This window comes from Mustela erminea, chromosome 3, assembly GCF_009829155.1.
Source record: "Mustela erminea isolate mMusErm1 chromosome 3, mMusErm1.Pri, whole genome shotgun sequence".
Taxonomy (NCBI): Eukaryota; Metazoa; Chordata; class Mammalia; order Carnivora; family Mustelidae; genus Mustela; species Mustela erminea.
Genome location: NC_045616.1, coordinates 64910172 through 64926662, shown reverse-complemented (window position 1 = coordinate 64926662; position 16491 = coordinate 64910172). Strand labels below are relative to the sequence as shown.

Sequence of the window (16491 nt, the reverse complement as noted above, 5' to 3'; positions counted from 1 at the left end):
CAGCATCTGTTACATGGACAGTTTTAAAAATTCTTAGGAAAGAAAAATGTGAATTTATCCCTGGGAGAGTAATAATTTTTAATAGCGAGTCAAAACACACATACATACCCAGTATGTGGCCATTTTCAATTTGTCCCTTTTGTGTTTCTTTGTGCTTTAAACAGGAACTTACAAAATTAAAAGCTTCCCAGGGCATTCACAGAGATTTTTTTCCTTTCTTTTTGGTTTTGTGGAATCCTTCCAAATCTTGGCAATTATTTCCTGTGATGCTGCCAAACTTTTCATAGGCAGATACCGTAACTCCAAATGGTTTTTTAATCTGGTTGGTAATGTCCTCTGGGCTTTAGAGTATCTATGTTCCCTTAATCATTCCAGCCTCCTGTTAGCAATCTATTAAACAAATGAATTTCAGCTTAGGACTTTATGTATGACCTTTCTGCAATAATACGAAGAAATAACAGTAACGAGATAGCTTTACCACTTACGTATCTCCTCAATATGAAATTAACGGCTGTCCTTGGGCATTACATTATAAAAAGATTATTTACCAAAAGTTTCCAAGTGGTTGACTTTTATTTTTATGTTTTCATGTATGTAATATAGCTTAAGTAATTTTTGGTTTGGGACTCAAATAAAGAATACTATCAGGCTTATATAGAATCTTAAGTTCTGGTGAATTATTGAGTGGAGAGACCTCAGAGAATGAGACATAGACTAGGAATGCAGTCTTGTGAATTTATATACTGAATTCTTACTCAAAAGGCTTGCTTAAATATTACCAACAACCAGCAACAAAACACATTTCCGAAAGAGGAGATGACTTGCTTTTGTGCCTTTTTTTTTTCTTTTTTTGTTGGTTTATTAATTCTCAAGCCATCCTGCTAGAAAATGTGATAAACCTCTTCGGAATGTCAAAGTTAGTCTGGGGAGCTAACTTAGAAAGGACAGGAATATTAAGAGGAAAGAAAGGGGTTGTGATTTTGGTGTTCGGAGGTCATTAGAACCCCAAGCATAAGCACGTGGAGGCCCTGACTGTTTGCCCTTCTCCTGCTCTCACAGGCCGCCTTGACCATCCAGGACAGCCACATCCAGGTCCACAGGCTGCTTCTCCAGCAGCAGGAGAGCCTCTCTCCTGGCCCGTCCTTCAGAGGGAGCCCCTTCCAGGACCAGGAGAAGTACCGCAACCTGGAGAAGCAGCGGGAAGAGCTAGCCAACATCCACAAGCTGCAGTCCCAGTTCCAGCAGGACCAGCGGCGCTGGCACCGCCAGTGTGACCAGCAGCAGCGGGAGCAGGAGGCCAAGGCCAGCCGGCTACAGGAGCGCGAGAGGGAGTGCCGGTCACAGGAGGAGCTGTTGCTCAGGACCCGCGGGGAGCTGGACCAGCAGCTCCAGGAGTACCAACAGAACCTGGAGCGGCTGAGGGAGGGCCAGCGCCTGGTGGAAAGGGAGAGGGAGAGGATGCGGGCCCAGCAGAGCCTGCTGTGTGGTTGGAAACACGGGCGGCAGAGTAGCCTTCCCGCAGCGTTTTCTCCGGGAAGCACAGAGGTACGGATCTTCCCTGCTTGCGGCAGTGGTGTGTGAGGCAGCTTCTCAAGGACGGGTGTAGTCCTGGTCACTCCAGGGATACTGATCTGATGCCTGTCTTTTTGCCCACTGTGATAAGAGCCCCTAAGAGTTAATGTGTAGGGAGCAGAAACTGGGAACCTGCCAAGACTGTGCATACATGTCTTGACTCACCGCAGGGAAATTTGGAAGACCTACATCCTGTTGGATGGGGGGCTCACTGTATACTCTGTGACGCCCTTACCTGAAGAAAGAAACACAAAAAGGGAGTCCTCCAAGAAGGCAAAGTTTGTCCTGGCACCCTGCTTGCTGGGAGCCCGCTACCTTTCCTGGACTTAAAGGACCCCTTTGCATGATTTAGTCTTCAAGGTTTCGTATAGATAGGCCTTTTACCAGATCAGTTAGCTAATCCATAGGTCCTGAGTTTAGCAAGTACAGTACTTTTCTGTTAACTAATAATAGTTAATGTGAGTATACTGAGTATGAGTGGCTGGGTGGGATATTGAAAACTTTCCGAGGATTGTGTTCTATTGGTGCCCCTTCTCCTCATGTTTGACAGTTCCATTTGCCCCAGGAGTTTACTTCGCTGTGCTCTGAACACATGAATGCTTTTTACTGATAATGCATAAAGTGGCAAAGCTTGATAAGAAAGGTCTGCATTGCATCTGATTTTCCTTTCAAGTTGGGTAAATTATGTTTATTGCAAACACCAGATGCATATATTGCAACTACCTCATGCATATATTTTCAACATTTTAGTCAGCAAAAATGAAAATGCTGCTCTCTGTTGAAGTGGAAACACTTCAGTAGAAGGTACCACTGCTGGGGGGTTTTTTTGTTTGTTTTTTGTTTTTGTTTTTGTTTTTTGTTTGTTTGCTTTTGCTTTGTTTTTAAAGATAGGCTAGACACACCAAATTGAAGTTTTGATGCTAGCTCATTAAAAGGGGATGGATATAAGGATTTATTAAAAATCTTGATTGCTAAAACGATTAGAAATAAATGCTCTATAAAACTTGCACAAATTGCTAGAGAAATTATTGTATTTTTTTCTGTATTTTCTTGCACAGGTAATGGAACTTAATCGATCCGAGAGTTTGTGTCATGAAAATTCATTCTTCGTTAATGAAGCCTTAGTACAAATGTCACTCAACCCTTACAACCAATCGACTCTATCAGGTGTCCATCAGGATGCCACTTATCCCCAGAATATAGCTAATTCTGATTTGGTAAGGACTAGTGAAAATCAAGTAGACCTCCAGTTGGACGTTTCTCAGCCCTTGGATGTCAACCATGAACTATGGACAGCCGCTGGGTCCTGTCATCAGAAACCCCCTCTCCACCCAAGCAGCAAGGATTCTTGTAAAAATGGTAATTAACACTTTAAATGTCATCTGTGTGGTATCAACAAGAAGCTGTTTCTCTGAATGGTTGGCTCTTCTTCAGAGCAAGTCTAAGTGAGTCCTAGAAGGGGAATAAATTGGTTCTGATGAGCTGGAGTTTGTGGCATAAACTTCTCTTGGGTGAAGTCTGGGGCCATCTTCTAGAAAAGTTGGAACGTGGTTAGAGGGCTGTGAGGATGGCACCAAGATGTAGGGACCAGACAGGGTTTTCAGATCTGTGGGTTAAATGATGATAACTACCAAGTTGGTTGACTTGTAAGGGAGAGTCATTCCTTACTGTACACTCTACCACATTCCAGTAGGCATACTCACTGGCTCTCAGAAATAAAACATAGAGACAAGGCTTGTGGTCTTTTCTAAAGGAAAGGCAATTTCCTTTAATGTTAGTGAAATCTCTTCTACTATTAAACACCCCCAAAATGAACCTGTTAACATCATTTGTCATTGTTAAAAAAAAAAAGGTGTTATATCTCATAATAACACAATTTGCTAATCCCATTAAAGCATTTGCCAAATATAAATGAAAGGCAGCTTGAGTTACCAACGCCACATGAATCGGAGTGATTTAAATCTATGTCTACTATAAATTGTTTTCTGTGGGATACGAAGTAGGGAATGAGAAGAACTTGAAACCTCTCTACCAGAAAACAGATGGCATGCAATAGAATAAACAAATGGCCGGCCACATGGATGTGAAATAAATCACTGACAGCAAAATCGTTCGGAAACGTAAAACAAGCAGTAGTATAGAGATCTTCAGAACTTGACACGGATTTGTTGCCATGCTTCGCGTATATTCTTAGTTTGTCTGTGGGAGGAGTTTTCAGCAACAGAGAGTTTTGAAGGTACTCAGCAACTTTGAATCAGAGAGTAATAATTCTGACCCTGCCCGAGGGTTGATATATTACTAATCTAAAAGATGCGAATTCTTCGTAGTGGATAATTCTTTGCATGACTTAGTCACTCCTGGAACATTCTTATTTCTTGTCAGCATCTGGGAGAGGATGAAATCACTCCTCAAAGCATCATTTCAAATATATCTTAAATTAAAAAAAAATAAAATGGAATGGTTCATCAGGATTTTTTTTTAAATAGGCAGATTTTAGAGGACACAACCCATTTATTATCTTGCAGCTTTAGTATCGTGGAGACCACACTGCAGTAGACTTTTTCTAGGTAAATGTTACTTTGCTGTGCGGATTCATTAAGTTGCTATTCACGGTGTTTTTTATGTTTTTGTCAGGGCAGCTTTTGCATCCTGATTTGGTAGAATTCAAAAACTCAATTTGAGTTAAACCACATTCAGCTTTTGTTTAAAAGAAGCATCTCTCCCTTTTTGTGTATCTCCCATCTTCTTCTGTTGACTTGGGCTTCAAAGTATAAAGCTTTTAAACATTTGGCAGCACCCTCGCAGGAGATAGAAAGTGTACTAAGGAAATAAACAGTGATTATATCCAAAACCAGTCTCGCCACATGTAAGGAATTAGAGATAGCCAAGGGAAATTCTGAGAAAATGTACTTAGGCTGCAGCTCTTGTGTGTCCAGCAGAGGCCAAGGACACCAAGGACATTGGCAGAGGAGAGGAAAATCAACTCTGGCCTGAATCTATCGGGAACATCCTGGTGTGTGTACTAAGTAGGGATTAGATCAGAATGCAGTGTGTGCTGTTCAGCACTGGAGTTTTGCACCTGGTCAGAAAACACTATTGATGTTTGTTTACTCGAAACAGGCTAAGCAGTTTCTGGAGGAGAGAATAGAAGGAGATTAGGAGGTGATAGAGAAGTGGCATGAAAATTGGATACACGTTCTTAGGAGGGTGGCCAGGGCCAGATACGACTGTTCAAACTGTACTGGTGTGTTCACAGCTTTTAATGTTGACAGTAGCATAAAATAAGCTGCTGATGGTGGTCTTTGCTGGACTTCACCCGGGCCCCCCATGTGTGCTGGTGCTGGTGGTGGGGGTGGGGGGAGGGTGCCTTCCTGGCAGAAGGTGGCCTGGGTGTGCAGGTGGAGAGAGTGATGGTCCAGGTGCTGGAGTCCAGGACGATGCGGTGTCCGTGCTTGCTGTCGCATTCTGCCACTGCGTCTTGGGGCTAGTGGTCACTCAACGGCCACTCCTAAGAACACGTGGTTCACAGTATTCAGACTCAACAAAATTTGCCTCTGATGTGCTTGGCTGGTGTTTTTGGGAAATGTGCCTTTAGCCTCCGTGGGTGAGTGCTGTGCTGAAGGTTTTATCTGTAGGCCCCAAGGTCAGCTGTGTGAAGACAGCTCCTTGAAGGATGGTTTGTTCTTTTTCCCAATCTGGTCCTGTGGGCATGGGGTCAGTGGACACGTGACTCTCTAGAACAGTACACCTGATGGGAAAAATGGAGTGTAAATTAGATTTTTGGGGGGGGGGGGGTGTAAATTAGGTTCTTGAATGTGTTTAGATGTCACAGAACAGACGGTAGACTTTTCATTGGTTTGTTCAGTCCAATGTCCCCAGCCATTTTACTGAACTCGGATTGTAACTGGGTTTTCCTTTACCCTACCACCAATGTCACTGCCAACAATTACAGGACACTGAATTTCCAGCCCTGTACTGCAGTTCTCCAGGGAGAAATGCGTTCAATCCAACAGTCTATGGGGACAGCTCTGTTCTTCTCTGCATCTCAGTGGGAAACTGAGGTATGAAGAGGTTCAGTGACTTGTCCAAGGTCCCACAGCTACTCAATGGTAGAGCCCCAGACGGAGCCCGGGAGGACCTGCACTGGAGCCCTTGCTCTTCGCCAGGACACTGTATGTGGCTGATTTCTAGAAAGCTGTTTTATTGTACTTTTTGTAGCAGTTGCAGTAGAAGTGGAATAAATGTTGCTATGATGCCCAGCAGGGTGTTCACAGTTAAGGGCCAGTTGTTACTATTGTTGTTGTTGTTTTCTTGTGGTTTACTTCCCCTTCCTCCCTTTTTTGGGTACTACCATTTGGAAGATATTTCTAAGTATTTGGAACTGTGGTGGCCATTGTTTACATGGATTCTGAGCATCTTCAGATATCCTAAATATCATTTAGCTTCACTTTTCTCCTATAAAGCCCATTTTCTTAAATAGGGTTTGTTTCTCTAATGTCACCTAATAATCACCCCATCTTACTTGTAAATATTGTTTAAGGTAGCACTTTAAAGAATTCTGCTTTCCACTTTTAGAAGTTGTTTCATGAATACACATCTTGGGTATTTGAGCATTAAATCCAAGTTGGTGTTTGATTTTATTTTTAGTGGAAGAGGGGTTTGTTTCAAGATCTTAATCTACACTCCTCTCAGGGACACAGACTACAAAAAGACTATAAGACCACAGAAAATTTAAATTTCTTTAAACAATATAGTCCTTGTAGGACAATTTCTATGTGACTGGACCCATGAAATGGGTCCAGTTTTATTACTCTTCTTAAAGGCAAAACAAATATTTTTGTGACTTTTCCCCCACCTCTTAGCTTTGGAATTCTAGAACTAATTATACAGTGCATCCATTAGTCTACATGTGACCTATTCCTTAAACACTGGACAAAACACTTTATGGCATGGAAATTACTCTGAAATCTTGGTCTCTCTTTTCAGTTATATTTTTATCTGTACCTCAGTATTTGAAGATTGCCTAAAAAGTTCCTCTTCAGTGTAGTTAAAGCATTATGATTTTGCCATGCATATGATAAAATTTAAATCAAGAGCCAAGTTTTTTGTGTTAGTCATGTAGCTATTGGCAGAAGAATAATTTTATTAAATTTGGATTCCAAAAGAGTGTTGAGTGTTTCTCTTCAGTACATATTAGGATTTGGTGCCCATCAAAATATTGTCAAAATTCAAAGCATTGTATTCAGAATATTTCATCTTGGGAATTTTTTTTTTTAATGCAGACAGCTGTATTAAACTTTCACTGACATGTTTTTTATGTATGGAAAGAAATAGAAAATTTCCAAAAAAAAAAAGAAAAGGCTACACTATAGTTAGTATTTAAGTAACAATTTTAAAGAAGTGACTATGATAATTTCTAATGTTTTTAGAATATTCCGTAATTCAGAAATGGGCACCTTATTTGTATAAACTGTGTGGAAAGAAGCTTTGCCAAGGACCTTCAGGCAATTTCTCACAAAAGTCCAACTGGCACTGGATACCATAAACTCCAAGGACAAAGGTGTATTTGAAAGGGGGAATGTGTTAGTTTCCTAGGGCTTTCCTCCACAGACTAGGAGGCTCAAACAACAGAAATTTATTTCCTCATAGTTCAAGAAGCTGAAAGTCTGAGATCAAGGTGTGAGCAGTGTTGGTTTTGCTGAGGGCTTCTCTCCTTGGTTTGTGGATGATTGTCTTCTCCTTGTGTCTTTGCATTGGCTCCTCTTACCCCCCGCCTGTCTGCGTCTCAACATCCTCCTCTTATAAGGAGACCATTCACATTGGTGCAGGGTCTCTAATTACCTCAATTAATTACCTCTTTGAAGGCTCTATCTCCAAATACATTTTGAGGTAATGGGGGGGGTAGAAATTGATTATATGAATTTGGCAGGGGAAAAAGTTTGGCCCTTAACACAGGATAAAATGATTATTTTTTTCATTGCAGTATTTTAAAATTTTTTTTTAATGTACCAAAGTTAAACTGTAGTAGACTGTTGTAGACTGGCAACTACATTGTGAGTCTTTTTTACTTGTTTAGGCAAGTGAGTTGAACTTGTAAAATTGTGATAAATGATCTACCTCTGCTTATTGATATGTTATCAATCGCATATGTCAACACAACACATAGAGAGTGGGGTGGACGATATTGAGTCCATAGTTTCATTAGACCATATTTCCAAATGTAGGCCCTAACTAAAGAGCTCTACGAACTTTGAGCTCTCTCTGAATGGAGGGATATTAGATGGCTTTATTTTGAGTTGCTTAAGTGAACTAAAAAGCGAATGGTTGAACACATTCGTTATGATCTCAGCTTTTTGTCCAGATGCATCTATTGGGAAGTTACTGGGCAACTCTTCTTATGGAATTTTGACTATCACTTTGGGAACATTTTTAAGGAAATCATGATATTACATGCTCTTGGTAATCCACGTCATGGCAAGACTATAAAGAATTGGGCTCAGAGGCTTAATTTTAATCTTTCTCACTGACAAATGTAGATGATTGACTTTTGCCTTTTGCAGATTTTGTACTAGGAAAGGGAAACATGGCATTTGCTTGTAGGGCCTGGTGAGTCCCCGGTGCTGACTGCCAGCTTCCTGATTGCATAGTTCTCTGGGGGCAGGTTGACTGTGGGAGCCAGCTGGGCCAGGGCCAGCCCGCCTTAGTGCACAGAGCCCAGTACACAGCAGGAGAGGAAAACCAGCGGGTGGGTGGATACAGAGGCAGCCAGCCAGCCATGTGGCTGCCTGTTCATTCCCACCCTGGGTTCCAATTTGGTTTCAACAAGCTGCTGAAGTGAGAGTCCATTTGGTATGAATGATTCCAGAGGTTGGCCTGGGCTTGGGTCATCCTTAACTTAAAACAAGGTGGGGGGGGTGATGAAAAATATATATATATACCCACACACACATATATATGTATATGTATTCATTCATGTAAATATATATGTAATATGTGGTCTATGGACTACACATTTGGCCTTTCCTATATGGTGCGGCTTTATTCTTTTTTTTTTTTTAAGATTTTATTTATTTATTAGAGAGATACAGAGTGAGAGCTGGAGAGCACAAGTGGGGAAGAAGGGGAAGCAGGCTTCCCACAGAGCAGGGATCCTGATGTGGGGCTCGATGCCAGGATCCTGGGATCATGACCTGAGCTGAAGGCAGTTGCTTAATGGACTGAGCCACCCAGGGGCCCCTTGTGTGGCTTTATTCTTGAAGTGATTATGGGTTGGGTTTGGAAGGGAAGTTCACAACCGTTTATGAACCAAACGTGCTTGAAGGACAAGGCATGTTCCTATCAGTCTCATTGACTCATGAGACAATGATTCAAAACTAGGAAAGGAAGCATCTTCCCTTCCACAGATCAGAATCTGGGACCCTTTCTCACCCCTATGTCCATCCTGCAATGGAGGTTCCATTTTGTAGAGCTTGCTTAAATTGTGAATTGGTTAGCAGAGGACAGTTAATTTATGTCTGCCTAAGAAGAATATGGCTGTCTGGCCCAGTGAGTGGCAAATTTTTTCTTAAAGGACTGCACAGTGAGTGTTTTCATCTTTCCAGGCTATCAGGTGTTGGTCGCATATGGTCAGCTCTGCTGTTTTTCCTCAAAAGCAGCCATAGGCAATGTGTAAAGAACGAGATGGGCTGTGTTATAGTAAAAGTCTATTTGTAAAAGTGTGTTTTTGTTGTTGTTGTTCTTTTGTTTTTGTTTTTTTGCTGTTTGGGCTTTTTTATTCACTTGAAATGAGAGAGAAAGTTATATTCCTCCTGGTTAGGAAATTTTATCCCAATTGCCTTTGGGTTGAATTAATAATGAAATAGTATATGGTACTTCATGCCATTTAAAAACACATTTGAATTCATCATCTCATTTATTCTACACAGCAATCTTGTGAAATGACAGTGATTGTCACTGGGTTTTTCAAATAAGACAACTTTTCTCTTTTTGTTGAGTCTCTGCGAAAAGATGAATTTACAAAAATAGAGTTGAATGGGTGGACTTTTTAAGGCCAGTGGCTTAAAACTTGGAGGGACCCTCCCCCAGCCCTGACTCCAGATTCAAAATCCTATGATTGTGTCATGGAGGGCTACAGTCTAACCGGGAGGCTGAAGAGACATAAGGTGTCATGGGTGGGATTGGTGCTGGAACCGTGGTTACTGTGGCTGGCTACGCCTCAGGATTTCTGGAAAAATGCAATAAAAGTATGAACTCCTCTGTTCAGAGATTCTCATTTGGTAGGACATGGCTGGGGCCTGTAAATCTGTGTATCTAACATTCTCCTTAGGTGATTCCAAAGCAGCCAGCCTGCCCTCTATCCCTGCAATGCCAACCTGGAGGGCTGGGCTTGATGTTCAAGAACCTCACTTTAAACACTAACCCAGGCTCCTAAGGCTGCATGATTCCTAAGCCTTAATTCTCCATCCGTATTTTCTGGAAGGAAATGTTAACAGTGCTAAAGGGGGAGGAGGGGAATGCCTGCCACGTCCAGGGATCCGGGGAATATCTGCTTCCTTCCTACCTTCTGGAAGTAATTAATTCTGATTGTGATTCAGGGGTGGCATATGGATAAAGATGTGTCTCTTAAATGTCAGTATAGCTGATAGGATTTAGATTCAGGAAAAAAAACTAAATTGGGGATTTTTTTTCTTAACTCAAAATGGAAATCTATTCTAATAGAAAGCCCAACTACCTTTCTGTATTGGTCTGAGAGGGGGTGTTGGTTGTGTTACCACAGCTGTTCTGAGAGGCAGTCTCAACAGCACAGCATTTAGCTTCCCTTTGTTCCTCTCCATAGAGAAACAGTTTACATCAGTCATCAGTGTTTCCAGAACCAAATGTAAGAAGTATTCTGGCAACAAGACTGAACATCTCAGTTTGGCATATAGAGCTCCCATACCTATAGAACTTCCAACCCTTACTGCTTACATTATGTAAATGGTTCCATTATGTCAGTGTATCCCCAGAAAATCTTGTAGTTGTACTTGAGTTCCCTGAGTAGGTTTTTCAACTAGAAAGAAAATTGAGAATGGCCAATGGTATTTTGGTTTGAATTATTCCTGACTCTAAGATTTAAAAATTGTGCTCTGGTTTATGACCTCGGTCTTTTGAGTTTGGTTACTCTGAATCAATTTGTTCTTATTAGTCCTGGATAGACTGATAAAAATCAAAGTACAGAATTGCCAGGACATACCTCTTATTAGCACTTCCCATAATTTGAATTAATTACCTGTGTAATAATGTATGTAATGTCTGCCTGCCCCAGAACAGAAAAGGCTTCACAGGGGTAGGGAAGCTACATGTGTCTCCTTTGTTCATTGCTCTCACAGAAGTACCAAGTACACTGCTTGGCATAAAATGAACATTGGATAAATATTTATGACATAAATGAAGGAGTCAGGGTCCCTACTCTTTAGCAGAAATGACAGCACTGTAAGCTTGAGTTATACAGCTTGCCTGGACTGAGGCATGGGAAGAGGTTGAAAAAAGACAGAGTTACATGGCGTGTTGATGGTGGTTAACGCAGGTAGGCTAGAGGGGACTAGCTCACTGGATCCACTGAGTTTCAAAACCTGTAAGATGGGCATATGTTAAATGGCATTCTTAAAATGTCAGAGTAACTGTCAGATTTTTTGCCTTTAATCCCTAACTAGATTCTAGGCAGTCAACTTTAATAGTTATCAACTTTTCTTCCTATGTAATTAATATTGAAATAAATTTGTTTGCTGATGTATTGTCCTGTTTAACACATTGCTATAGGTACTCTTGGTTCAACTCTAGAGAGCATCTCTTTGTGTGATTAATTTTTCCAGAATGTTATATGTAGCCCCATGTAACCATGCATAGCAAATGAAAACTTAAAAAGGTAAAATGTGTTCTTCATAAAATGCTTTAATTTATTCTAAACAAGTAGAAATTAACCTATCGTTGTCATTTTAGGAAGATAGCTTATAAGCAGCTTAGCATTTAACTGTTTTATTAATAACTTAGTCAATTTATTTGTTCACTGGAGTATTTCTTTTTTAACCATATAGTAGCTCAAACACCAGTGAATTAAACATGGACAGTCAGCTCCATCTCAGTGAAATGGTTTCTTTAACCCTTTTTCTTTTGCTAAATCCTATTTAAGTCTAGTGTATTTCCCCCAGGCAAAACAAACACTATTTGTTTAGTTAAATATACACCTAGAATGTGAACCAATTTCCCTAGCAGGACTTTCTAACTTGTTGGACTTAAAATACTGCCTGAATGGTCACGTATTGATGCTAGCAATCTTCAAATTAAGTTTGGTGGCACCTTAAGAAGTATTTCCCTCTGCTTTACTCTACACTAACTGGAAGGCACCTACATATTCTCAGCTGGTCAGTTCCCAAACACAGCTGGCTGAGGGGAAGAAGTCCTGTCCTGTTGCTTTGCACAGATTTGAGCCATATGATAATAATAATAATAATAATAATAATAATAATAAAAACAACCACTGGGCCCAAGTTTTGATCTACGGAGCTGTTAATTTGCCATGATAAATCACTGTTGAGTTTCCTCGGTTAAGGGGCCAGGGTCTTCATTCTCTCTCTGGATGACATATTAATTCAATTTAATTTGAAACATCAATGCATAGTTTGAAGATTTACCTAAGGAAAAATGTAATCTTGCAAAGTTTCCAGTTATGCAGGATAGGACTGTGGGCCTTTCACAGAACAATTTCACAGTAAGGCTGTGCAAAATTTAATTATTTTCACGATGACTCTTTTCCATAGCTCTCTTTGTGCAAATTTCATTACACTACAGCTTTTTCTTCCTCATACATAACATGCTGGATGTTTGGATTAAATAGAGAATATTTACATCATCGGCCAAAAATATAGGACACTCTGCTTCTCTGGTGAAGTGAGGCCATTTTGTAAGGAATGGTGCTGTGCTGTAAGGCTTTGGAAGTAATGTTTACAAGCAAAACATTGGCCTAGTTTTATTTATTTAATGACCTGCTTCCTACCAGTGATCTTGGCACCCTCTGCAGCGATTTGCAATCAATTAATCATACAGAATGTTGTAACACTGCAATAAGGGCATTGCACTCTGAGCTTCTCATAAATCCACCAGCAACAGAAAACAGAAATTGCATGTTTGAAGGCCTCTTCGTGAAAAACCCCAAATGGGGAGGTGATTTTAATGTTCTGTTTTCTAACATGTCCTTGGAATCCTCAGTACCATCTTGGAGCTTGTGAGTTCTCTAGTTCCCATTTCTCAAAGATGGTTTGGCCCTTCACTGGGCTGTCAGTATGGGAGTCTTTGCCTTATTCAGTTTAGACACTAGTCATTTAAATGAGGGAATTCTTGATTTTTCTGAATTCCTGAAGGAGGCTGTGGATTAATTTTTTTATCCTGAATTCAAGGCAATAATGCTCAACTGCAGCAGGCCGTATTTTTGAAGTCTTTGTAGGAATGATTCAGAAAGGAAGCTTGTTTCCATCCTGGGAATACACTGACATTTGCTAGAGGCAGATGGCAGAAGATGGGATGGTGTGATATTACAAGTCAGAGACTTCACATACTTGACTCTGCCAGAAGCTTCTGGAATCTGTATGTTAAGATCTTAAGCTTATATTCTTGTCATTTCAGATGTGTCCTTGCAGTTAACTGTTTAGCTCTGCTGGGTTTTTTTCTTATTTTAGTATAGTAAATATGGAACTATTAAACATTCTTGAAATTATATAAGCCTAAACTCTTGGATGTATGTATATTATGTTGTCTTTACTTGCTTCCATATGGTTATGTTTTGAGGATGTTCTTATAACAAGAATATGGAAGCTTAATGTATATCCCAGCTGATTAAAAGTGAACCCTCTCTTAAGAAACTGAAGTTTTCAGAACTGTATTACTTCCCATGAGTAGGTTAAACTTCTGACTCCTGACAAATTTATTCCTCCCAAAGCTGTACTATTTTTGATTATTTGTTAAATTATCCAGATTGGCATGATTGATTATACATAAGTAGAGCTCATCCTATATTTTTAGATGCTTGACGCTTCTGTTCAGCATGAGCTCTGAAATACGCTCACAGGGTCTTACATATGCAAACTCCTCTTCATTGGCACATAGATCAGATGGAGAAAATGTAAGAAACATTTTAGCCAAAATGTGATGGTCTGTTAGTCGGCATGTAGTAATGAGGCCACATTTTGCATTCCGGCTCCAGTGTGAAAAAGTGCAGTTGTGCACTGATGTCTCTCTGGGGACTGCAGACTAGAATCACATCCCCCTGGAAGGGAGAATGTGGCAGTACAGAAGGGGCTTGGGGGAATGGCTGTTAGCTTTCTTCTAGGGTATTCCACTGAACTATCTTTACACATTAAAAAAAATATATTTCTTTTAGTTATTTAACGCTGATCAAGTAGCCTGAGGGTAAAGCATTGTGAAAGGTCAGATACTAAATTCATCTTCTATGAGCTTCGTCTGCTCTGAGATGCCTTAATGAACTTGGGGGACAAAGCCCAAATTTGAACTGGGTGAGTCTGAGAACAAAGGAAGTATTGGGGGAAATCTCATTAAAATTACCCCACTCCAAGAAGTTGTCATTTGACCTGGTAAGAGTCTGGAAGGATTTTTTTGCAATTGGAGCTGCTAGTAAATTAAAATATTTGATAATTGATAATCCCAATGCAGATACATTTGTCAAATTCAAACTCTTACCTACAAGTTAAGATAGATTCACACCTACCCACCCACCCACAGAGGGACACAATTAAATCTTATTTTTATAAATCAAGGCAAAATACTTGTTTTCTTAAACTTAAAGAACTTCTACAACTTTATTAATATTTCTAGTGATGGCTGTTGGTGAGGATTTTTAGTGTTTTTAGAGACGATTATTTCAGGGTTGGTGTATGTGTATGGTTTTTTGTTTGTTTGTTTGTTTATTTTTAGATATAGAGTCCATCAGCCAGCTTTGAGAATCTATGGTTCAGGAAAATTCCAGAATGAAGGGCTTGATTCAATGACTGAATCAAACCTGACGCAGAAAAGCTACTAGGGTTGAAACCTGCTTGGCAATACCATTTTTGGCCAGAATGGCCAATACCAGATACGTTCCTAGGATAAAAGTAGGTGACAGGGTATTCTCCTGATACTCAAAAGTGAGAAGATAAAGAATCCACCTTCTCTCATCTCCAAAACCAAGTTTCAGCCAACATAGACTAAAATATATTTTCCGGTGTAATGACCTTGACATGACTTCATCAGCACTTCATTGTTAAGTGAGGAATTTGAATGTATGACTACATGAACGGATGAAGGCACAGAGGATGGGTTAATCTTGTACAGTGGAGATGACTGGCTGGCACGGTGCTTAAGATAGAACGGTTGGAAATTATGCCTCATTTCATATTCCAGCTCTCTCATTTATTACCTATGAAATTTTAAGCACGTATTTCAGATGACTTGGTGCATTTGCTTCCTTGCATATAAAATCGGACTTCTGATAGTATCCGCTTTGGAGGTGGTAAGATGATTACATAAGACAAAGACTAAAATAGTTGGAACTTTGGAGATACTCCATAGACAGAATCATCACTTGTTACTAGACCTGGTGTTAAGAAAGCTATAAATCACGCGGAAGTGCATTTGAAGACTTGAGCCGCTGGACCGCTTCCGGGCGCTGGCTCCAGTGGCCCGAAAGTCTTGCACTTCATTTGGGTTATACCTAAGAAGGCCCGTCTCAGAACATGTTCCACAACTATACCGGCTGCCACTAGGTGTTCCATGATGGACAGGTCTCACAACAACAATATTGGGAAATGCTGGGTTTGCAGTTACCCAGCTTTTTCACAGCTTGAGTTGTGTTCATGTGTATCTGAAAGTGACCCTTCCCAAATTTTTGTATTTAACCACAGTATCCTCCTCCTGTCCATCCCGGCGTCTTGTGGGGCTACTGTTCCTTTAAATACAGTGGAGCAAACACGTGATATAAGTGGATGTTGAAATACATTCATTGCCTGTGGCACACCCTTCAAACACATTTTTTTCTCCTTCTGAACGGTTGAAATCCACATGACAGATCCCAACACGATTAACCAGCTGGGTTGTCTTTTGAAAACCAAATCCAATGTGAATTTAAGATAGAGCTTTGTTTAGCCCCCAGGTCAGCATTTGGACCTGTGAATAAGGATTTGTGTGTCCAGTCTTCTTAGAGATGTTCTGGGTTCACTTCCTTGGGTCTTTTCAAAGGTGCCATGTGCTGAGGGGGGTCCTCCCTGACGAAGCACAGGAGGTTTTGTGTTTGGTTCTGGAGGCCAGGTCTGGGCCCTTCTCACCGTGTGGTCCAGCTGTTGGAAGTTTTCCCTGTGACACCCTGGCACCCACCCCCACCCCTTTTATACATCTACTTCCTTTGTTAGGAATATCTTCTTTCCTTCCCTTTCCTTCCATCCTGGTTAACTCCTTTTTGTTGGTGGTGTTCATATGTTTATTATCCACTTACACTTTTTTCCCCTCTTTTTTTGTTATTAACATATAATGTATTATTTGCCCCAGGGGTACAGGTCTGTGACTCATCATTCTCACACAATTCACAACACTCACCATAGCGCATACCCTCCCCAATGTCCATAACCCAGCCATGCTATCCTTGCCCCCTGCTCCCCCAGCAACCCTCAGTTTGTTTCCTGAGATTGAGTCTCTTGTGATTTGTTTCCCTCTCTGGTTTCATCTTGTTTCAATTTTTCCCTCCTTTCCCCTGTGATCTTCTGCCTTGGTTTCTCAAATTCCACATATCAGGGAGATCATATGATAGTTGTCTTTCTCTGATTGACTTATTTCGCTCAGCATAATACCCTCTAGTTCCATCCACGTCATTGTAAATGACATCCTGGTTAACTCTGACTC

At 40.6% G+C, this 16491-nt stretch overlaps 1 protein-coding gene across 8 annotated transcripts in view; it reads left to right on the top strand.

Moving 5' to 3' along the window:
* ARHGEF28 (Rho guanine nucleotide exchange factor 28) overlaps positions 1 to 16491 on the top strand; it is a 317873-nt gene that overhangs the window by 284430 nt on the left and 16952 nt on the right. For 6 of the 8 annotated variants that reach the window (XM_032335978.1, XM_032335973.1, XM_032335980.1 and 3 more), the window contains 2 exons: positions 1060 to 1545; positions 2631 to 2931. In XM_032335978.1, coding sequence (XP_032191869.1) covers positions 1060 to 1545; positions 2631 to 2931 — 787 coding nt within the window. Of the gene's footprint in view, positions 1 to 1059; positions 1546 to 2630; positions 2932 to 5524; positions 5634 to 16491 lie in introns of all 8 variants that reach the window. The other 2 variants (XR_004283955.1, XM_032335977.1) reach the window with 2 other exon arrangements.